This window comes from Candoia aspera, chromosome 4, assembly GCF_035149785.1.
Source record: "Candoia aspera isolate rCanAsp1 chromosome 4, rCanAsp1.hap2, whole genome shotgun sequence".
NCBI classification, from domain to species: domain Eukaryota; kingdom Metazoa; phylum Chordata; class Lepidosauria; order Squamata; family Boidae; genus Candoia; species Candoia aspera.
In genome coordinates, this window is record NC_086156.1 from 99,889,749 (window position 1) to 99,914,102 (window position 24,354).

Genomic DNA, 24,354 nt, shown 5'->3' on the forward strand with positions numbered 1-24,354 from the left:
CAAAGCAATGTTTCTACCATTCACCATCACAAAAACAAGCAGGAATCCTGCCTAAGGACTGTACTGCAACTTGTTTGCTGCAGGAAAACAGACCATCTTTTCCTGAGACCTGCTGTTTCCTTGCAGAGCTGCTGTGACCTGGCCTGGGCCAATGCAAAACAAGCTTTTAAAAAAACAACTTGGAGTTACTGGCAGAAATAAAATTCAAGACATGTTATTTCAAGAAAGCTGTGCAGGTGGTTCCTGTTTAACCACAATTGGAACTGGAAACTCAGTTGTTAAGTGAAGCGGTTGCTAAGTGAAACCGCAACTGTGCTTATTATCTTACTTCAGCTTTCCTTTCTTGTACAGACATGTGAAGGTTGTAAACGCAAGGATTGGTTGTAAAGTTACTTTTTCATCACCACAACTGCAAAGAGTTGCTAAATGAGGACTACCAGTAGTGAGGAAAAGGCAGAGTTGTTACTGTTTTGAAAACAATCACTGTTTGCCCAATGTCGAATTCTAGTATAACATCTAATAAATAAGGATTTGGGGGCTGAGTGCCTGCCGACTCACAGAAATCAAAAAGAAGCTGCACCGACTATGACAGTTACAGCATATTGACCCCTAGGAGACACTATGTGATCAGTTTCATCTTTATTGAGACTCTTCAGAGCCAGATGTTATTCTGAGGTTCAAACCCTCTACCAGGAATTGAACTCAGACCGTCACACTTTAGATGACTACATACAATCCATTACCTTTGGAAGCAATCCAGATCCTGGTGCTCAGTGGCAAATAGAAACACTTCAGAATGGTATGTACAGTCCATCTTTCTTTGACACTTCAGAGAAGTATCTCCAAACAAAAGTACATTTGTTTCTCTTCTCTGAGAGCTGAAGGGAAGGTGAACTGCATATGCCATTCACAAGCATACTTACAACAGGTTACTTTAAAAATCCTTTTGCGGGTTGCTGTTTTTCCAGCTATAGGATTACAGGCCCTAGCCCAAATGGTGCCCACGGACGTCTCCCATGAAGTCTGTCAGATTCCCTTTCAGTTAAAACATGGGGACCTGGTATGCTGCAAAGCAAAGGAACAGCCATCATTTCCAGAATGCTTCTGGGCCATAGATGATCCCCAAAACTTGCTTATAAAATGAAAGTGATAGGCAATGGCAGCTGAATGGTTTGTTTCGAAGTATATCCCCTTGGCCAGAAAAAGGGCAAAGCTAAGCAAGGATAATAGCAAGTGTTCTGCAAAAACTGGGGGGGAGGGGGATAAGAAAGAGATGGCACATATTATTGAATTACTGGTTCTGTCCCTCACAGCAACCAAGTGTAGGCAAGCCTTTAACTGACATTACCACAACATGTTCCCAAAATTCCAAGTATTGGGAACTTCTGCAAACAATGCAAAACCGGACACAATGAAGAGAGGAAAATGCAGTGATACAAAAAAAAGTTTATTGCACCCAAGAAAGAGACATTTCTGTATCTCCTTCAAACTATACCATTCCCATTTGGTGGAAGAGGATAATCAGACTCAATGTTCATTCTGCGCATGGTATGCTTAGGCTTAAAGCTAGACCAAAGCCACCTGTTCTGGGGGCTCATCTCCTACCACCATCCAGATAGGTATCAGCATCAAGCCAACTCAGTCAGCATCTTGGAACAGATTAACTGTAGAGAGCAGCACTGGTCTACTTGAAGGATCCAAAATGAACGGTGTAGAAATGTTCTCAACTAAATCATACTACTGTGTGTTTACCTTTGGCTCTCTTAAGACCAGATGAGTGCAGTTAAACAGCACTTGCCTGCCTCAACTTTATGCCAAAAATGTCTATGATTGAGCTTTCAACAGAAACTAGAGAATTCTGGGTTGCTGCTGCTGCTGCTGTCATAATCTCACTGTGTGGACAGAATACAAATCTGACATATGCTTCTCTGCGGCAATTCTGCAAGGAATATAGAGGCTCTCTTGAGACAAAGGGAGGTGGGAAAGGGAAGTGGGAGAGGCCTCATGTCTTACAGCGAGCAGTGAACAATTCTACACCTGTTCCAAGAACATTCTTTAGAACAAAGAATTAATTTCTCCAAGTGTACACATATGTGCACTGAACATACATAAGCTACTGATCCATATAGACAGAAGTCAGTTGTATAAAGAGTCACCATGAGGGCAGAATAAGATCAGGTTCACATGTTCACATGCAGCGAAATCATCCCCATTCTTGCACGCAATAATTCCTTTGATCTGATAATGTGCCACCAAGTTGTTGTCAGCTCTTAGTGACCGTATAGGTAGGATTTTCCCCATGACAATCTCTTCTGACCCAGTCTTCCAGCAGTGCACTCACTGCCCCTGTAACTGAAAATTCCTTAGCCAAATTTGAGGAGCCCCCCACCCGCCAAATAGTGTGCTTTAGTGTACACAGTTACTGGATCGAAGGGAATGGGGACCCATTCTTCCAGTAACTCAAGACTTGCCTGCTGCAGTGTATCTTTCCCTACACACTGCCTGAACTTACTATGTCCTTCAAGACCATACAGTGTAGGAAGTATCAGCCTCTGCAATCTCTGTAAAACCAGCAGGAAAAAAAAAAATTAAAAAGAGGAAGCCTAGCATGCAATATGACTTCCAAGCTTGACATTAAGTGTGTACTATGCAATTCAAAGTGCTACAGAAGTGATTTAATGTATTTTTCAGAAATGCCCCCAGCAGGATAGCACATGATATTAAAAACCCATCTCGCCCTAAATGCAAAAGAGACTCACTGCTTTGCACAGTGCTCATTTCAAATGTAAAGTGCTTCCACTTGTTCCTTGGGGAAAGAAAAATAAACAGCTCAAAAGAAAAAAAAGGCAGCATGTATAATAAAAAGTGCTGGGATATTTTAAGAGCAAGAAACCCCTCTCCGCAGAGAGGAGAATCTGAGGTGCATGATGGCTTTGTATAATGAGGTCTAATGTTGTACCCCAAATAGTATTTTCATGGCATGCACATGTTGATGTCACATTTCCAGCAGGATATCTGGAAGAAGATCTGGTGTCGAAGGAAGCCCATCTCAGTAGCTGAAATCCAATCACTTCCAAGTAATTACACCACAGGGCACTGTTCTCTTCATACTTTGGAAAAATAAGTGTTTCCACCCTCTTGCTTTCAAAACTTGGCATGCTCAAGACCACGGGCTTGACAGTGGGGATACGGCTAATGTAGAGCCCCAAGCACCAACTAAAACAATCCTAGGAAGCTCTTATCCAACGACAGGATGGGCTGCTCCCCTAACTCCCAATTCCTTGAGATGCTTGCAGGCACGTTCGGCACAGAAGTTTATTTCCAGCCCAGAGCGCAGGCGCAGCCAAGCTTCCACCTGTTCCCTCAGATGTTCAATAGGCTTTGGGTCTGCAAACACACAGAGATGAGTCAGAGACCCTGCTGGAGCCGAAACCTATTCTCAGAGAAAGGCCCTTTTTCTTTCTGGCACCCCTATCCCAGTCCAAGGAATCAAAGCTAGACAATACCTGCTTCAACACCTGTTTCCTGTGGCAAGGGGTGCTGGTGCTGGCGATGGCACCGGAGGAGGAAACTGTGTGCCAAGATGACTTCCTTGGCGTGCTCCTCCTGGGCCCGCAGAGTGAGGGCATCCAAAAGCTCTGAGTTGTTGGAGGTGCTGCGGTAGTACAGCATGTGCACCAGCTCAAGAGAGTGGATGTTCCGCCGCTGGCCAAAGACCTATCAAAAGAATGCAGGATATCCGCGTCCTTTGGAGGCCGCATTTTGAGGAGGGGAGGGTCACCCGTGTAAGAGACACAGTACAAGGGAAGCCAAGATCCAGGCCTCCTGGGGGGAGCACCCCAGAGTGCACAGGCACCTCTCTGTAACATAATGGGAATGACACAGCATACTTATGATATCCTAGCAAAATGTTCATCGACGCTCCCAATGCGGGAGTGCAATGCATTCGGGTCGTGATGGGCAATAGGAAATGTCCGGCTCCCTTTTGGTGGCCTCCCTTTACTGCTGAAGTTAGGTGACAAAAATGGAGAAAACCGTTGGCATCGTTTCCTGCCACTGGAGCAGGAACCTCGGAAACAATTACAAACTCTAAAACAGATTCAACTGTTTAAAAGGTCCAGAGAGACCCCAGCCCTCTGCTTCCTGAAAGAAAGTCCTGGGAAAAAAAGGAAAATCCCAGCCCCAGCCAACGCATGGCACTGTCTGTCTACTTTGCATTTAACATCCTTCACACCGCAGCCCCGCTCAACCCCAAAAGTTAAGTGCAGCTTAAGCCCTCAAAAGGTTTCCTAGCCCTGTGTCAAGAGTATTTTGCAGCTATCAGTTTTTGTCCCAAGGAAACATCCCCAAGGTCTGCACTTCCTCCCCCAGATATCTGTTCAAACAAAGCCAAAAGGTCTGTGGGAAGACTTAATCTTCCTTGTTACAGGAAGTTAAAGGCCTTCTACCTCAGTGCTGTCTGTCTCGCGGCAGCTCTCCACACACTGAAAGAAAAAGAGCTCCTTCCAGCCATACCGCATGAGATGCCTTTAAGCAGAAGACATGTGTTCTGCCATAAAGCTCTTGACAGCTGTATGGGATACAGGCCAAGCCTGCTTTCTGCCCTAGAAGAACCTCAATTAAATTAAGCTTGCTCCTACAAGGATAATCATGCCTCTTCGTCTCCCTAGTCCAGAGTCCCCAAGAGCTCCTTCAAGAATTGCCAGTGAATTATAATCATTCATGTTACAGAAAGGGGGAAATCATTAAAACATTATATTACTGCTTTTAATTAATTTTAAGGTCTGATCGGGATATTTGCTGGCTCACAGCTCTGAGTTTCTGGAAATGCTGCTGACTGACCTACCTTCCAGGCCCGGAAGGCCATTAAGGCAGCAAAAAAGAAGAGCAGGGTGGTGGTGCCTATCTTGAGGTCTGAGAGCACCACCATGCCCACGTTGACAAAGAGGGCCAAGCCGCTCACAATCAGCATGGTATTGAGGAGAGCTCTGTAGAAGATGGAGGTGCGGACTTTGATAGATGGCAGCAGCTGCTCCAGACCTTCCAGAGGGATGTCCTTGAAGCATTTCAGCACCAGATGGGCATTCTTAGTTCGGGCAGCCACGATAACTCGTTTGAAGTAATGCCTGGATTGGAAGAAAAAGAACAGAAACTTAAGGAAATTGATGTTAAAAAAGTGCATACAGATTCTTCAGATGAGGGTCAACAAAACATTGTCTGCCACCCTCCCAGACAGTATTGGCAGACTCCCTCAAATAAATAAAAATTCTACTTTTTAAAAAAGGCTGAGATCTGGTGAAAACAGTGAATGGCCCAGGATTTTGAACTTAGGTATGAAAGCTGAAATCTAATGGGATTTCAGTGTCCTTGCACAAGATACTGGGGATAAATGGGATAAAAAATTGTCAGATGTTGGGAGGGTTGTTTTCAGTTTTGTGCAGGAATGCATCTAGGCCATCTGAAAAAGATGCCAACCCCTGCACTGATTAGCAACTTCAAGGTTCCTCTCTCCCACCCCTCTACTTCCATGACTAAAGCTCTAAATTCTGCAACAAGATATTGTAAAAAGAACAGGTTGCCTCCCAACATCTGACCTGTTACTCTATTTTTTTGAGAGGTGATCAATGCATTCACATATTAGGGTGTTCATGTGCTTGTACAATCCAGTTCAGAACATTCCAGAGCTAAGCTGATTTTGGTGTGCCCAGACAATCCCCTCTACCACATGAATATTCTGAAGGGCTCCCATTATTTTACCTCAGTTCCTTGAGGCCAACACAAACAGCCACAGTGGAATGGCTGCCTACACAGGATGGAAAGTGGGTCACATGAATGCACAGATCACAGATCATCACTCAAAGAACCACAGCTACACAATCACAACAGGGAAATTAGCAACCTTTACTTTCAGGTGGTAGGTAAGGCCTGTGAAGACAACTTTACCCATCCAAATGCATCATTTAATCGATAATGCTTTATAAAGATTGCCAATGCAGCCTAAAGAGCTTTACAGATGTCAAAGTATGGCATATCCAGGAGAGCTGCAGTAGATGAGGGAACAGCTAGCATGGCAGCATCCTGCAATGTGTTGACAGAGGAAGATTATACAGTGGACATGATAATTAAATCACTTGCTATACATTCACTGCAACAAAACTGGTAAGCCCTTTTGGGCAGACCAGAATGTGGAGTCTTCTAGGTCAACCTAAAACACCAATGTATGATGAACATCTAGAGTATGCAAAGTTAAGTCTTAGAGATTTTGTGCTGGTTCAGATAAAAGAATGGTATTGTTAATGGCTAAGTACCACTGAGTCAAGAACCTAAAAAGTTCTGAGGGCTTTCCATCTCACTAGAAGCTCCATTACACTGAGGGATCTCCAACTGTTACCATTTGGTACAGTATTTATAACCAGACCATTACAATGAACTCCCCAACTTGGTAAAGACACATCCATTGTGAGTAGCTTGACAGAAGCTCTGAGAGAAAAATCTTGGGTTAAGCTATTGGAATGAAACTAGCATTGGAGGTAAGTTTGAACTGGAGCTGGAACAGGTAATTTGCTTGAGGATATAAAGGAGCTGGAAAGCAATGGAGGAACCACTAATGCAACTGCTGTATCTGTAGAAGAGCATAACCTATTAACATGGTTGTGGCCAACATACATCAGAACAGCTGTTGAATGCTGCACAGAATTTGACATGGCACCATGTGAAACTCATGTACTGACTTCTATATCGTAAACACTTTATCCTGCAAAACGAATGTGCTGAATCAAGGAATATGCCCCAAACTGAAGAGAGTAAGCTCTAAAACTGAGGCTGATGATGACTCCAAATTTACAGAAAGACTGAAAGCAGAAAGACTCTTTAACATAAAAACTATATCGAAGCTTATCTGGCTTCTAGATGGTGCCACAAGAGTGAGCTACTTGTACAAATACTGTATAAAAATGTGCAGGCTTTAGAGATGGAAATAATAGATTACAATGGCCATGTACTTCATAAGGTTTTTGGAGCCATCAACAGATAAAGACCTTGAATTGCAACAGCCAATCTCCTACAGGAAAATAGAGAAATCTCCAATGATCTCGCCAGATATTTATATGGAAGTAGGAATTCCGGAGAACTACTCAGGCAAACCAGTTTTTGTAGGCAAGCAGGGAAAGGAAATAATAATTACATCATCACTGTATGGGATAGACATGGCTAGATAAAATTGCTGAAGTCAAGAGAAAAATTGAGGTCTATCATCTTTTTTCTGGATTGTGAATTACTTGGATGAGGAACCCGTGAATTACTTGGATTCCAAACCAGTGATCTTTTCCAGGCATGAAAGTAACTCAATTACCCACTTTGACAGAAAGTTTCAGATTTCGGTCGCGAGGGGTGCTGATACAAGAGCCCGGAGAAAATGGCAGATGGATATGGGTCACAAAATGCCAGGGTATTGCCAACATAGATGATCTGGAGGACCCAAAAATCTGGAACAAACAACTGAAGAAAAAAAAAACCTGTTTGTACAAAGATGAAGTGATTGTGTCATGAGTGCCGTTGAGCTAAAGTCATCAGCGCAATGGCACACATGACAATGGCAAGGAAATAGGTGAAGGGGTACAAGATAAGTAGCCATCAACCCACAACGACTAACGGCCAACAAACAATAGCTAAACGGATCACGGGGCACACCCAAGCCATCAGCGGCAATACAACGGGGATCGCCCAGCTGAAAGCAATCAGCAGAGGAATGGGAAACCTGATGATGGGCGATCCCGGAAACCCTCACCCACCGGCAGGGCAACGTATTGGACAAAGGGGGGTGACGTGACCGTGAGCGAGGGGGCGCTGACCGGCGCGGGGTATTTAAACCCCGCACCGGCGCGCTCCTGTCACTCTCAGCTTTTTTCTACCAACGCTGTACCTGCCCTGCAAATAAACCAGAGCCTGATCCGCGAACCAGTGTCTGAGTGTTATTCAGAGGTAGGCAGCGCATGACATAAAGCTGAGAGTCATAAACTCAGCCTCGCCGAGCCCCACCGGACGACAACGAGCCGCGGGAGGAGTAGACGGCGAGAAGACCAGCAAGATGAGGCCGGAGCGGCGCGGGCAAGGAGGGCGAGCCGCGCGGCAAGAGACAGAGGAGGACCGACCAAGGCCAGAGGCACCGCGGACTCCCGGAGCCATGGACGCCCGCCCCACCCGACCCGAGCCTCAGCTCCAACCCCAAGGGGAGATGGCGACGGAGGCAACCCGACCGCGGGAGGGAGCAGCACGACTTCCGAAACCAGCGGAGGACCCCGCGCCCCACATCGCACCCCAGCAACGGGCGTGGAGCGACAGCCCCACGGCGGTCAACACGGAGGAGGACGACGGAGACACCCATCAGACGGCGGAGGAAGCGGACCCGCGGCAGAGGGACGATGAACCCCGCCGGCAACCCACCCCCGAGGACGCGCCAACGGAACCGGCCCCAGCGGCGGCGCGGGCTGTGGACGAGGAGGCACGAGCTGAACTCGCGGCCATGCGGGCTCAACTGACGGAACTCCGGACCATGCTCCAGGCGCTTATGCCCCCCGCGCCACCCAACGACGTCCCCGCACAGGCCCACACCCCGAGCGAAGCACCGAACCCACACGGGCCAGCGGAGGGTCAGCAGACGGCACAGGCGGCCGACACCACACCCCGGGAAGCGAGAGGCGGGGCCGCACAAAACGCCCGGGCCCCAAAGGACTTCCCCATCTTCTTCGATGGGACCCCCACAAAACTCTCGTTTTTCGTGACCAACGCTAGGGAGTTCATGGGGAGGCACGGACACTCCTATGACTCCGAGGCCGACAAGATCGCCGCCGTGGCGATCAAACTCCAAGACAGGGCGGCGGACTGGTACGTCCAACTGTACGAGTCCAGCTCCCCCGCCCTCGCCACCTTCCCTGCTTTCATCAATGAGATGAAAAACTACTTCGAAGACCCCCTAGCCAAAGTAAGGGCGAAAAGCGCACTCCAAAGACTTAAACAGGGCACACGCACGGTCCCTGACTACGCCCTGGAGTTCAAAGCCCTCGCGGGGAAGGTCAGCGACTGGTCCGAGACCACCCTGCTGGAAATGTTCAAAAGGGGGCTCAACCGCGACGTTCTCCAATGGGCCCTCTACCGCGACGACCCAGAAACGTTACACGGGTGGATCCACCTCGCGGGGAAAGCCGAACATGCGCACCGCACCTTCCTCATGACAACCACGGAAGACACAAACTATGCCGGGAAAAAGGTACCCGCACCACACGGGGGGATGGCCGGCCCCATATACCCAAAAAAGAAGTTCAACCGGGAGCCCTGCGGGAGGTGTGGCAAATTAGGGCACAAGACGGTGGATTGCTTCGCCAACCGACCGCCGACCAGCGCGCCCAAACCCACTCCGAAAATTAGCCCCAAACCACCCAACCCGGGGCCGCCCCCTCACCGCCGAATGACCGTGGCCACAGCGACACCAGAAGAGGGCTGGGACGCTTACTGGGGGGAAGAGGACAATACAGACCCCGACCAGCCGGCGGGAAATGCTCCCCGCTTGCCCTGAGACGCGTGGCGAGGCAGGCGGTGGGACAGCAACGCGGACCACCTCAACGAAACGACGAAAGCCCTGTAATATTGGCAGCAATTCAACTCTCTGCCGGCAACGGAGCCACCACGGCCGCGGCACTAGTGGACTCGGGGTGCTCAAAAAACCTCATCCACCCCGACCTAGTCGCCAAACTCGACCTCCGCTGCTTCCCCCTCCCCACGCCGCTGGCATTCCACCAGCTGGACGGCTCTACAGCGGGAGGGAAACCAGCCACGCTACAAACCGAGCCGGTCACCCTGCAAATGGGCACTCACACCGAGCGCACATCGTTCGTAGTCACGCACATCGGACGGCCCATTGCAGTCCTGGGGATGCCATGGCTCGCGACAAACAACCCGCGGATCAACTGGGAGACCCGCACCTTCACATTCAGCGACGGCGAGTATCGAGCACCAGTTCCAGCGGGCAGAAGCAACCCCACGGTAGGACGAGCGGAGGCGACCACACAAGACAATGCCGCTACCACAGCAGACCTACCAGAACAATACGCCGACTTCTCCGAGGTCTTCGGAGAGGCAGAAGCTGACCAACTACCCCCCCACCGCAAGACGGATTGCCGGATCGACCTACTGCCCGACGTCCCCTTACCTAGACCAAAGATCTATTCGATGACCCCGAAGGAGATGGCAACCCTCCGGGAGTTCATCGATAAAAACCTAGACAGGGGATTCATAGAGCCAGCATGCTCACCGGTCGGAGCCCCCGTCTTATTCCGGGAGAAGAAAGACGGGACCCTACGGCTCTGCACCGACTACCGGGGCCTAAACGCGGCTTCCCTGTCCAACAAATACCCCTTACCCCTGGTGAAGGACATGCTCGCCCACCTGTCCACGGGCAAAGTCTTTTCCAAATTGGACCTTCGCGAGGCGTACTATCGCATCCGAATCAGGGAGGGGGACGAATGGAAGACGGCGTTTAACTGCCCCCTAGGCGCTTTCCAGTACAAGGTACTGCCCTTCGGACTCGCGGGGGCCCCTGGGGTGTTCATGCAGCTCATCAATGAGGTACTGCATGAACATCTGTTCAAAGGGGTCCTGGTCTACATCGACGACGTCCTTATTTACACAAAAACGCACGAGGAACATGTAACCCTAGTCAGGCAAGTCCTCGACAAGCTCAGAAGGGCGCAGCTCTATGCAAAGCCTACAAAGTGCGAGTTTCACAAAGAGCGCCTAGACTATCTGGGGTACCGAATCTCCGGGGACGGCATCGAAATGGACCCCGCAAAAGTCGAAGCGGTGCTAAACTGGGAGCGGCCCCGCAACAGACGGCAACTACAGAGCTTCCTCGGATTCGCGAATTTCTACAGGTCATTCGCCCGGGGGTTCGCTGAGATAGCCCTCCCCTTAACGGACCTCCTCAAAACCAAAGGGGTGGGGGACACCCGACGCGCCAAGAACCCAGGCACAGTGCTGAATTGGACTCCCGCGTGCCAGACCGCATTCAACAAGCTGAAAGCGCTGTTCACTACGGAGCCAATCCTCGCGCACCCGGACCCAGAACGGCCGTTCGTGGTCCAAGCCGACGCCTCAGACTTCTCCCTGGGAGCCATCCTGCTACAGAAAGACCCCACGGGACTCCTGAAACCATGCGCCTACCTGTCAAGGAAGTTCTCCGAGACAGAGAGGCGATGGCACGTCTGGGAGAAAGAAGCCTTCGCGGTGAAATCGGCACTAGAGACATGGCGACACCTACTCGAGGGAGCCACCCAACCATTCGAGGTCTGGACTGACCACCGGAACCTCGAGGCCCTACGAACGCCTAGACGCCTTAGCCCAAAACAGGTCCGATGGGCCCAATTCTTCAGCCGCTTTGATTTCCAGCTGAAGTTCATGCCGGGCAAGAAGAACTTCCTGGCCGACGCCCTCTCCCGACTGCCCCAAGACGAAGAGCCCGCCCCAGACACCATTGGGACGGTCCTATCCGCCTCGCAACTGGGGATGGCCGTGACCACCCGAAGCGGCGCACGGAGGCAGCTCGACTCTACGGCGCAGCCGACGGCGGGACAACCGGCGACTGAAAGAAGCCAACCGCAACTACCAGGGGGAATGCGCACGGACCTCGCCGCCGCCCTCAAAACCGACCCCTGGTTCCTGGCAAACCCCGACAAGGTAACGATGGCACAAGACCTGGCATGGGGGGAAGGCAGAATCTACGTCCCGGACTCGCAACGCCAGGCGATCTTGCATAGGTCACACGACGCCAAGCAAGCGGGACACTTTGGGTTCCTCAAGACCCTACACCTAACACGGCGTCAATTCTGGTGGCCCGCGCTCAGGCGAGACGTAAAAACCTACGTGGCATCCTGCCCAACGTGCGCTAGGGCCAAACGGGCACCAGGCAAACCCGCGGGGCTATTGCAACGGGTGGCAGAACCCTCCCGCCCATGGGAGGAAATCTCTATGGATTTTATAGTGGACCTCCCACCCAGCCAGAAGAAAACGGCCATTTGGGTGGTGAAGGACTACTTCTCAAAGCAGGCCCACTTCATCCCCTGCACGTCGGTCCCATCCTCACAACAGCTAGCCAAACTCTTCCTCATCCACGTGTACAGGCTACACGGATGTCCCGCACGTGTGGTGACCGACAGGGGCACACAGTTCACCTCCAAATTCTGGCGGGCCTTCCTGAAGCTGACGGGGACCCAACAGGCCCTATCTATGGCTTGGCACCCTCAGACGGACGGAGCCACTGAGGTTCTTAATGCCACCTTAGAGCAATTCATACGATCATATACTAACTACCACCAAGACGACTGGGCTGAACTGCTCCCGTTCGCCGAAGTCGCATACAACAACGCCGTCCACACGAGCACGGGGAAAACTCCGTTCGAAGTAGTCTCGGGGCGCGACTTCGTCCCCATACCGGAGCTACCTCAACCCCCGGAACCCCAGGTGGACGCTAGCGACTGGGGACGGAAGATCGCGGAAGCATGGCCAGTAATCACGGCGGCGCTGAAGGATGCACAGGCAGCCTACAAAGAGCAGGCCGACAAGCACCGGCGCCAACAACCGACGTTCCAGGCGGGGGATATGGCATATCTATCCACCAAGTTCCTAAAGTCAACCCAACCCTCGAAAAAACTGGGGCCTAAGTACATCGGGCCGTTCCGAGTCACGCAAATAGTGAACCCGGTAGCAATACGCTTGGACCTGCCACACAACCTCCGGAGACTCCACCCGGTGTTCCACACCAGCCTCCTGAAACCGGCAACCACCTCCCGATGGCACCCAAGCACGCCACAGCCCGCACCGGTGATGATCGACGGGCAACACCACTTCGAGATAAGGGACATTCTCGACTCCCGCAAGCAACGAGGAACTCTACACTATCTGGTCAGGTGGAAACATTTCCCCCACCCGGAATGGGTGGCGGCGCACAACGTTAACGCGCCTGACCTGACCAGAGCATTTCACCGGGCATACCCCGACAAACCGCAACCAAGGTCAGCAAAACCAAAACCCCCCCCCGCAGGCCCCCCCCCGCCTCCCGTGCCCCAAGGGAAAGGGCCCCCCCAAGCCCGCGACTTGGGTGGACCTCCCCCCCCCCGGGACTCACTCCCCCCGCCCCGGGCCCACGGGGTGGTGACAAACGTTCGCCAGCACCCTCCCCCCGCCCGCGGGGGAGTGGCAAGCAAGTCAACAGGGCAACCTGGGGGCAACGCCCAGGAGACACAACAAAGGCGACGCACTTTAAATAAGAAAAAGAAGGGCCCTACCTGGAGCTGAGAAGCACCCGACCAGCCACGCCTCTCTCCTCGCCGAACTGAGCCAAACAAACAGGGTGTGACTGGAGCATGCGCACGCCAGGTCAGGACCCGAGCATGCGCACCATGGACACACCCTGGGAAGGCACGTGGTAGAGGGAGGAGCAAAGGGAGGGGCGACAACTACTCCGGTGGGAACTTTGAAAAAAAAAAAAAAAAATGTGGCGTTTTGACAGCTCCACGGGGAAAACCCAGAAAACCGGGGGAGAACACTATTCGAAAAGGGGGCAGTATGTCATGAGTGCCGTTGAGCTAAAGTCATCAGCGCAATGGCACACATGACAATGGCAAGGAAATAGGTGAAGGGGTACAAGATAAGTAGCCATCAACCCACAACGACTAACGGCCAACAAACAATAGCTAAACGGATCACGGAGCACACCCAAGCCATCAGCGGCAATACAACGGGGATCGCCCAGCTGAAAGCAATCAGCAGAGGAATGGGAAACCTGATGATGGGCGATCCCGGAAACCCTCACCCACCGGCAGGGCAACGTATTGGACAAAGGGGGGTGACGTGACCGTGAGCGAGGGGGCGCTGACCGGCGCGGGGTATTTAAACCCCGCACCGGCGCGCTCCTGTCACTCTCAGCTTTTTTCTACCAACGCTGTACCTGCCCTGCAAATAAACCAGAGCCTGATCCGCGAACCAGTGTCTGAGTGTTATTCAGAGGTAGGCAGCGCATGACAGATTGTAACCAAATCACCAAATCCCCTTTGAGAGGAAAAACAGCACATACATAAAATTAATAACAAATAACAATAATAATACATTTTATACTTTTCTCCCCAAATATCTTTGCCCCTGAAATTGATGCTTCCTCAGAGCTGACTGGGAAAATGTGGAGAAATGGGAACATTTCTGCGAGACTCCAACTCTTGATAAGATGTAAACTAAAAGTACCCCAACTTGGTTGCTGAAAATTCTCCCACCTCTAAGATGAAGCCTCCCATAGTTGAAAGACTGAGACCTACGTGGCAAGCCTTATTTTTCATTTTCTGAATTCAATCAATTTCATAATTTATTCTACTTCGGAACAGTCCTGCACCATCAAATGCCAGAACGGTCATATATTGCCTGGCATCCTTAATCAGTCTGGACAATCACAGCCAGGCATGTCCAAGCAGGCAAACAAACCTGCCACAATTTGTAAAAGAACCAACAGCATGGTCATTTGCTGTGTCAAGCTATGTTAGTTTTGCTATGTTCATTCATGAAAACCATCAATACGGTATTTTGTTATGCCTGCTAGGTGAGCCACCTCCTCTTGAAAAATCTGGGTTGCATCATATTCAGGAAATATCTCAGCATTAGTGCAATCTTCTCCCATAACAATAGCTGATGAAAAGTAGGAGGGTCCTAGTGGTATATAACTTCCTGTCTATGCCATCAAGTTCCTTGCCATCCTATTGTAATAGGGTAGAATGGACCTTCTAGGACGAACATCTTTATATGGCTTCCGTTTTTATTATTTGTCCCTTCGAGTCAGTTTTTGACTCCTGGCGACTGACTGGACAAGTCCCTGCAGTTTTCTTGGCAAGGTTTTTCAGAAGTGGTTTCCCCTTGCCGCCTTCTTCCTCAGGGTGAGAGAGAGGGACTGGCTCAAGGTCACCCAGCTGGCTTTCGTGCCTAAGGCGGGACTAGAACTCTCATACCACGCCTGATTGGCTCTTGGGCTGAGAGAGGGGGACTGGCCCAAGGTCACCCAGCTGGCTTCGTGCCTAAGGCAGGACTAGAACTCTCATACCACGCCTGATTGGCTCTTGGGCTGAGAGAGAGGGACTGGCCCAAGGTCACCCAGCTGGCTTTCATGCCTAAGGCGGGACTAGAACTCTCATACCACGCCTGATTGGCTCTTGGGCTGAGAGAGAGGGACTGGCCCAAGGTCACCCAGCCGGCTTCGTGCCTAAGGTGGGACTAGAACTCTCATACCACGCCTGATTGGCTCTTGGGCTGAGAGAGAGGGACTGGCCCAAGGTCACCCAGCTGGCTTCGTGCCTAAGGCGGGACTAGAACTCACAGATATGGCTTCCATTACAAGTTAGGAATTGGGTTTTAGACAGCAAATTAAACATGTAAGATTATCACCATCCAACAGAGTTGTTGGGAATGGAGTGGCATATACATTTTTAATAATAATAATAATAATAATAGAAATTGAAAGAATATAGCATAAACCGGCTGTGGTGGTCCCAGTGGTTATTGGCACACTGGATGCCATACCAAAAAACCTTGGACAGCGCTTAGAAAATCTGCACATTGACAAAATTTCCCTCTGTCAATTACAAAAGGCCACACTGCTTGGATCCACACATACTTTGCTGACACATTATGACATCCTAGGTTCTTGGGAAGAACTTGATGCGAATGAAGGCCAACACCAGCTAAAGAACTGGCAGCTGTGGTTTCACGTTGTGTATATAATAATAATTCACAATGAATAGGCAACAGTAAGCAGGGAAGAGAACCTTCAGATGCTTTCACTGTGGTGATCTAAATCAGTGTTTCTGAACCTCAGCAAGTTTAAGATGTGTGGATGTCAACACGTCTTAGTTGCTGAGGTTCAGAAACACTGATCTAAGGAACAGGGGTACAGTAATCAAACACTTTCAGAGCAAGTATGCTGAAGGAGAGTTTAATCTGGGCAACCAAAATGCAGCTCAGATCTAGAATGTTAAAAATAAGCCTTTGCAGGTACATCCTAATGTCCGATGCACAGAGACTCTGATGAAGACATATAACTTCTAAGAAAGAACATTCATTTTTGTCTCTGAGAATTTTTCAGTTTTCTATCAACAAACATTCCAAGAAAAAAAATCAGTAAGCTTACTTTATGAACAATTCACTTAGTATTCATAAAGCATTTCCCCCCCCAAGTTTTAAAGCATTCCATCTATGATATCTCATTTACAACAGTACATAAAGCCAGGTGGAGGGACCACAGCTCAGTAGCAGAGCATGTGTTTTACAAGCAAAGAGCCTCAGGTTCATGAGGCAGGAAAAGAACCACAAAAATTCATCAAACCATTCAATTTATTTCCATCAAACCATGTGACTGGGCCATCTTGACAAGTGTGAGGAAAATGGCTATTAGACTACCTCCAGAATCAGAGATAACATGCCTCTGAATTCAGGGGCTGAGGAATAGTTTGAGGGCAAGGCTGCCCTCAATAGTTGGGGGTGGAATCCTTTCAAGCCCTTAAGCAGACTACCAGAATGCCAGTCTATGGTCTGTTCCATCATTGCTCTTCTTAAGATAAAGTAGGTAACACCAAGCTAGATGGACAGAAATCTGACCTGTTAGAAGGCAGAGTCTTGGGAATACTCCCCCAAAAGGATCTCCAGGTGGCAACAGATACTAAGGAGACCATTTTTTTCTTGCCTGTCTGCAGGAATCCAAGCAGTGCCGAAGAAGCCCCTCCTCTGGGCTCGAGTGGCAGTCATCACTCGCAGAGGTCCTATCCGTTGGCCAAGAGCCCAGAATGTTATGTATTCATACTGATCCAAATTCACTGTCACCTGAAGAAAGGAAGTCAGAACTGACATGAAAATACAATTATTAGGGACTCTCCCTTTCTGAGCATTACAAGGTGATGGGAAGCAAGCCATCTATCACTGCACTACAGGTGAAACCAGCTGTCAATCTTTGTCACCTGCTCAAGCCTGCTTATCTGTGGGCTTCCCCAGGTATGTTTTGAAAGAGCACTGCTGCCATGTGAGTCAAGCTGCATGTCAAAATCCAGTATCTTCCCAAGCCTGCTGATCAGTGCCTGGTAAAATGAGAGAGTCCGCTTTTGAAGGAGGCAGATTCTTCCACTGTAGCCTGCTCCTTCTCATCACAGCACCTGTCAAGCAGCCTCTGGGAAGTGGTGAGTACAGTGGCTTTCAAATTTACCACCTCCATGAATCAGTTGTCTGGCAACTCGTAGCTGATCTGTAAACTCCAGAAGGGGATGCTACAATAGGCAAATCTGGTTTGAAAGGGATGGATTTTCTCTCTCTCCAAAATACTATGGTATTATGGCCCTGGTGAAGGGATCTGAGAGGAAGGACCAGGCATAGCCTCAGCCTGAAGTGACCAATAGATTTGGGTTGTTCCCAATCTCAGTGGGTCACCTGACTGCCTCCAGGGCAATGGGGAGCAAAGCATAACAAATTTTATATACCTCACAGCTGCTGCTGGATACTGCTGGCTTAAAGCTGCAAACACCACTTTAATACTGGAACATCTAAGGATAAGTTAAGGCTTGGATGCTACTGGGGCAAGACCCTATATCTGTAATGGGAATTCCATGCCTAATGTAAATATTATGGCTTTTTGTTTGCTCTTTAATTTTTAATAAAACTTCATTTTTTCCCCTAACAAATACCAAACAAATGCAAAAATAAATAAATACCAAAGATATAGGCAAATTGTGAACTGAATGCGATCCCCAAAGGCTTTTTTTGTGGCCTTCAGAAGTTATACTATCAAACTTTGGAAGCAAGCTATCAAGATATATGATCTACTGCTTTTTTTCAGCAGAAAACAACTTCTTAAAGAAAAGTTTAAGTCTTCCTTTAGGTTTAATACTATTCAGCTCCTACCTGTCTGGTGGTGTTACTGCCGTGGCTGCCTCACAAAATAAAGAAAACTATGCTTCCTAGCAGCCAGCAGATAGCTTGCCACTAATCTGAAAGAACCACAGTAAATAATGTTGTATGCATAAACATTCAAAACATTTTCTTAGTTAAAGCTACTGTTCTGGGTTTTGTGCTCTATATTGATTGTATTTCATTTCTTAATGGATATTAGCAATGTTTTACCATGTCTACCTGTAAGACATCCAGAGCTGTTAAGATAATGGGCAGCATATAATTTTCTAAATGATAAAGGAGCTACATGTTAATTACGAATAAGGCACATCATAGGGAGCACTTCAGATAGTGCTATATGCTAAAAGACCAGTCTGTGGAGGATAAGGCTAAACTTTATCATATGCTCCCTCCAGTATCAGACGTGATACGCCTTTTAATATGATTATTGATAAATATGAAGACTGTTGAGGAACACAAGTAAGTTGTCATATTCATGTCCTGCTGATGGCTTTTTCATTGGCACCAGGACAGCTATGGTGGAAAGAGTGTGTGGCTTACTTGCCTTCAAAAGGTATCCTGCTGGATCAAAGCAAAAGGAGAGTAATACTGAGAAGTTCTGAAAATTTTATTTGTGGGCTTGGAGAGATCCAAGGCCTCACAAAGAAATTCTCAGATTTTGTTCCACCCATATATTTTGCTTTTGTGTGTACTCTCATCTCTTCAGCCTAAGAAAATCCCAGTTCACCAAACTTTAAAAGAGGGGCAAAAGGGGTAGGATTTGCATTTTACCTGTAAGAGTCTCAAAAGACAAAAGTGCTGAAAACTGGTGGGCTTGGCTTGAGAGAATGAGGCTGTAAGCAAAAACTTCCCCTTTTCAGATTGCAGGCAGAGAAATCACACACAAAGATGATCCTTATAAACAGAAAGCCATCAGGGAAAACATGAGGGTAGCAAGAGAACCTGACTAACTGGGATTTACAAGGGGGGTGTCAGGGAAAATCCAGAAGGGATATCTGTATCTAAAAAGTTAGTCTCTTCTACCATTTCAGGACTGCTTAATTCTATCCCCTTCTCTTTCATATATAACCCAGATAGGACACCTGGAGGAAGAAGGTGGGGTGGGGATGATCTTTATTGTAGGCCACACCTGGACTTCATCGTGAGGGTGATTGACCATTAGTGCATAAGCCAATGCTTCTTCTGACAACTTGTTGAAGTTGGCCTGACCCAACAGTGGTTCCATTTTGGCCAAAACTTCCTGTTCTTTTGTTAACCGTTCAGCATCTGTCAAACAGAACTCCTGCAGTGTGTCCCGGTCAGGATTAATAGGTGTATAGAGTGTCTAGAAGGGGAAGGAATAAGTGGGAGTATGAATGCAATTAGTATTAATACAGCATCTTTGTTCTATCCCTGGTCACCATGGGAAATTTCTTATTTACATCACCAACAACAAGAAATTCCATGCAAGTGGGCAAATAAGCAGGAGTAGAAGGAATGAATTATTCCATCTTTTCTCCACCAGTTATTTAGTTTCCATGCGAAACTGGCAGAAAGTGCAGATTTTTCTTCCTCAACAAGAATAGGAATGTAACATTTCACTGACACTCATCCAGTAAATATTGAAGAACCATTTTAGTCTGTAGTGGTAAAAAATCAGGAGGAGTTTGGCAGCACCTTTTCCGACTAACACATTTTATTAAAAGGCATAAACTTTAATTAAATGTGTTAGTTGGAAAAGGTGCTACCACACTCCTCCTGATTTTTCATTCAGTAAGTGTGTACTAGAGGGCAGAGCACATTATGTTGGCCACAGTTTATCATTCCATCTTCTTTGGGGTCAGTATCTTAGCAACTTTTGCTCAAGCAAGCAAGCAAGCAAATAAACAAATGTCAATCTTGATTCCTGGTTAAGACTGAAATCATAACATGCAGGATGCAAGAGAGCTAATTCTCCTCAGCCCTTTTATTTTCAAAGCAAACTCCCCACAGAGGATGAAAGCTAAGGGGAGATGTTGCTATAGGAGCAGCTACAGACACTCCTGCACCCATATCATTTTCCTGGATGACCAATGGCTACATAACGCATCAGCTAGCTATTGGTCCTGGTTCAGACAACATACTGGATTTTTTTTAAAATATACTAACTTACTACAAGTCATGGTTACAGTTTATGCCTGAGGAATGCCTTTACTACAATCTGACCCACACTCAAGGTTGAGATAAGTTGCCATGACATCATATGCATAATGGGAAGATAGAGAGGGGAGGATGGATCACTCAATTTCTCCATCTCTTTGCATTTCCATATTAATTATAAGGAAAAGGAAGCCTCTACCTGTTATTAGCAGGGAAGTCAAGCAACCCAACCAAAGAGGGACATAGTGACCTGCATTTCCTCTGCCACTCCACTTGATAAGAGCTATTTTTATTTAAGAACATGCTAAGAGGCTAGGTTTTTTTTTTTAAGATACAAGCAAATACTTGGGGGGGCCTCAGTGATGGTAAATGCTCTTACTAACAGTCATTATTGTAATAGTTATCTCCCTCACCATCTTCTACATAGACAGGAATAATTGTTATAAATACAAGGCATGCAAAGAGAAAGTTTGCAATTACCTTTAACTGCTCCAGGACAGAGTAGTAATGGTGTACAAGGGACGAGTCCACTTGAGACACAAACTGCAAAAATGAGATGCGTTCTTCGTGATTAGAAGAGTGGAACTCCTGAGAAAGGAGAAAAAGGCGACCTAGTTCAGCCCTAAAATGGCCACAAGCAAGCAGTCTGTTTAATGAGACATTCCTTGGGCAGTACCAAAATAAATACAACTGTTTACTCAGTTCTGGGGCACTATCATCTCTGTGGCAGCGAATTAATGGCCTAGCCTCTTCCTGCAGCACTATCATCCTTAAGTTTTTCCATTTATTTCAAGCAACTTCTCTTTAATACAGCTTCAAATTGGTTTGATATAAATTATTCTTTTTACACAAACACATGATCTGCAATAATACCAAGAGTATGAATTTTGCAGTCATAGCTACTGGGAAATTCCTCTTTCCCTAATTCAAGACTAGTCTACAATGGTAAGTAGCCTAAACTCTTCAGCTGGCATGTCTGAATTGTCACTGAAGTATCAGCATCTGTTTAGATTTCAGCCTCTGCAGATGAATTTTTGGATAACAGATCAGCCAGCCAACTTTTCTAGTAATCAGTGTATCCTGGAATATTTGTGTACAGAACCAGATTGTGAGTTTCTGTCTATTAGAGAAGGGAGCATTGTTCAGTAACAGAACACTGTACATGCTTTGCATTTGGAAGTCCCAGTTTTGAAATCTGGTTCTAACTAATTAATAGGAGTACAAAATGAATATTAAATAGATTTCTGTTTGGTATTCCTGAAACTACAGAAGATTAGGATATATGATCAGACTTGACACAAGGCAACTTTCTAAAGCCATGTATTTTAGCAGATTTAATAGCAACATGCATCTCAAACATCTTTATAGCAATAATGAAATTTAAAATCTTCTATGATATGCTTTGTGTCTCCACCAATGAGGGAAAAAAAAGAATCCTTTATAGATTTCAGATTTCCAGTCCTTACTTTTAAGTTTTTCCACCTTTCTACTCTTGACTATAGCGGGGGTGGCCAATTCAGCAACAGAGAAATCCTGGACAGGAAAACAAAAAAAAAATCTGTTTTCTAGAAGTTTCATATATTATTACTAAAGGTGGATAAATATATATGGCAGGATCATTATCCTTAATTTTAACTTTTGTTCCCTATGGGAACATAAGCATTATAATTTAGCACTAATACAGGTCCAAACTGCAAAGCGTAATCCCTATCTGCCTGGTTGTAAAGTTACTTCAGGAGAATTTACTTCATATCCTCCAAATCAGTGATGTCCAGTGTTCTCCAGACCTTAGAGGACAACTTTCATAATATGTGGTCAGTATCTGGACTCCCTTCTGTTTGGTAAACGCCATTCCACCTTTCTAGAGTGATTCTTTTAAATGCGAGCCTTCCCATGTTAAATGACCAAAGTGTGTTTTCAGACGTAGTGATAAACGACTCTGTACCCAAATGATCAAAGCAGACGTAAAGTGCTTCCAGGATAACATTAGGACATTGCAGTTCCTCAACCATCAAGGAATTTAGACAGCTAGCAATTGTAACTAGAATTCCTCTTTCATCCCCTTTTCCATCTCCTTCTCCCTCCTACAAAAGCTTGTAATTTGTCACCCCTTTCATCTTTTTCATGTCATGCCACTCATCATACATAGGATAGTGGCCTTCCCCTCCTCTCCATATGCTATGCTTTTCCTCCATTTCTTTGCTTTTCATTTGCTTAGCAAAATTTAAACCACTGTTTCCTCTACTTTTCAGCTTTTAGAAGATCAGCACTTTGTTTCAAAGAGTGGTTTCAACCCATGTAGCTCATCCCATCTGGACAAGATTTTAAGATCAGCTTAATTCATGCTCCATATGTTTGTGAGACAGACCCTGCTTAACAGGAAAGGGCCTGCCTCCAGAGCTCTGGGATGAAGAAAGATAAGGTTTGGTAGTCAAGATTGCAGACAATTTACCAAAACACTTGGTACACTAAAGCAAGCACTGACTGGGCCAAGAGGAACTAAGTTTTGCAATCTGAGAAAATCATGCACATCAAGTAAACTGGCGTAAAATATATTATAAGATTTCTCACTATTGCTGCTTGTGTTGTTTATGAGAAGGGGCAAGGCATTTTGCTTGCTTCTAAGATTTCACCAAGCACTATCCTCACACGCTAAAATTTGTTTTTGCCAGTTTGAGGTGCTGAAAAATTGTGAAAGCTGAGAGGGATAATTCAGAATTTTGCTTTTGTGCAATGCATTCAAGGGATGGCAGAACTGACACAGAAGCCTACTATTACCTTTACTAGGGCATCAACCAGTTGGTTCTTGGAAAATGGGATGTATTTCTCCTGATAATCCACTGCCCAGTTCTGCGGTTCTGTTGGTTTCCACATCCTCCGATATTTCCCCATTGTGGCAGCAAGGGAGGCCTTGCCGCGCAAAGACAACTCTATAACCCTGGTCCCCAGGGCTAACCGGGTCATACTCAGCATTCTGGGAGAGTCCAAAGCTTAACAGTTAAGAAATGGCAACACAGGCATATCCATCTTCCTTTGCTCAGCTTCCTTGAACTGACCTTGTTTTGCAAACTGGAAGACACCACGCTGCTTGAAAAGCTGTTTACAGGCACCCTTTGAAGCAGCAAATTTAGGAGGCTTTGAGAAATCAAGGAGAGCAAATTGACCTCTTTTATAAGCTGCAGGTAAAGAATGCTCAACTAAACACGGAGGTACCATGCACAAATGACAAGATACCTTCCCCACCCCACCCCCAATTGCATGTGAAATCAAGCTCACAACCAGGACAAAACAGCACGTGTCAAAAGTCACTGATAAAAAAAAATCATCAAGCTATCCGAACTGTTGAAATTAAATGCCCCCACTAACTTACAAACTAAGCAGGTTATTTTTTTTTCCTCTTCACACACACAGAAAAGAGCTTTCAACTTCAAACCCAATTCAGACCAAAAAAAGTGCACTATTGGAGCAACAAGCTCTGACCTTTAAAAAGAAGAAGCCTGACATTGAGCTTGACGACGCATGCGCACAATGTTTCTTTCTCTCTTCCGCCCTCATTCTAATCCTCTTTGCTGTCCCCAGGAGCTTCACATTGCGTCGTGCGCTTGCGCAGTGGCTTATGTCGATCGTCGCAAGTTCAGACGAGCCTATAAACTAGAGATAGAAAATTCAGAAAAGCCAGCTGCAGAGTGCAAATCTTAAATGCAAATACCCATCAATTCTGTTCTCATTCAGCCTCCACAAAATACTCTCAAGGCTAAGAATGGCACAACTCTGATTCATTAGCGTTTTTTACTCGATGGGAACAATTGAAAACGTTACTTGTTTCTATTTAAGAGAAGCTGTGTTTGTTGTTCCATCCGTTTTTCCTTTCTTGTTTCTATGGCCAAACCACTGGGCGCGTGCAACAATCAAAAGAATTCCACAGCATCGGAAAGTCTCTCCATTCCGTTCGGTTTTTGCAAGCTGCGCATGCGCACAATTTCCAAATGCCTCATTTTCGGACTGGCGTTCGAAGTGAGACTGCGGTTCCTCCTCTGTACACGCGGGGTTCTGCAGAATCCTCGCGGGCATCATTCTAACTCCCACCCCGAACAGTCATTTCCAACTGCCCTGTTGAACACTCCAGCGTTCGAAAAGAGGGACTGGCAGCTGTCCCAACCATTCAGGCTTCGAGTTCTCTCACACACTCTTACCTCTTTTCCCCTCCCTCCGCGCAGGGGAAGGGCACATGACAAGAGATCGAAAAGGCGGGAAAAA

At 47.2% G+C, this 24,354-nt stretch overlaps 1 protein-coding gene across 3 annotated transcripts; it reads right to left on the reverse strand.

Moving 5' to 3' along the window:
• Positions 1-1,549: 1,549 nt before the first annotated feature.
• TMEM143 (transmembrane protein 143) lies at positions 1,550-23,693 on the reverse strand. 3 transcript variants are annotated; one of them, XM_063301214.1, is made up of 8 exons: positions 23,578-23,689; positions 22,876-23,071; positions 20,578-20,685; positions 19,109-19,303; positions 16,766-16,902; positions 4,847-5,126; positions 3,507-3,717; positions 1,550-3,387 (listed from the first exon to the last, which is right to left on the reverse strand). In XM_063301214.1, the coding sequence occupies exons 2-8, from the start codon at positions 23,068-23,070 to the stop codon at positions 3,239-3,241; spliced, it is 1,275 nt and encodes a 424-aa protein (XP_063157284.1). In that variant the 5' UTR covers position 23,071; positions 23,578-23,689; the 3' UTR covers positions 1,550-3,238. The 3 variants fall into 3 exon arrangements, with proteins under 3 accessions (XP_063157284.1, XP_063157283.1, XP_063157285.1); XM_063301213.1 differs by having other exon boundaries at positions 22,876-23,689; XM_063301215.1 differs by lacking the exon at positions 19,109-19,303 and having other exon boundaries at positions 22,876-23,693.
• Between the last annotated feature and the right edge of the window lie 661 nt (positions 23,694-24,354).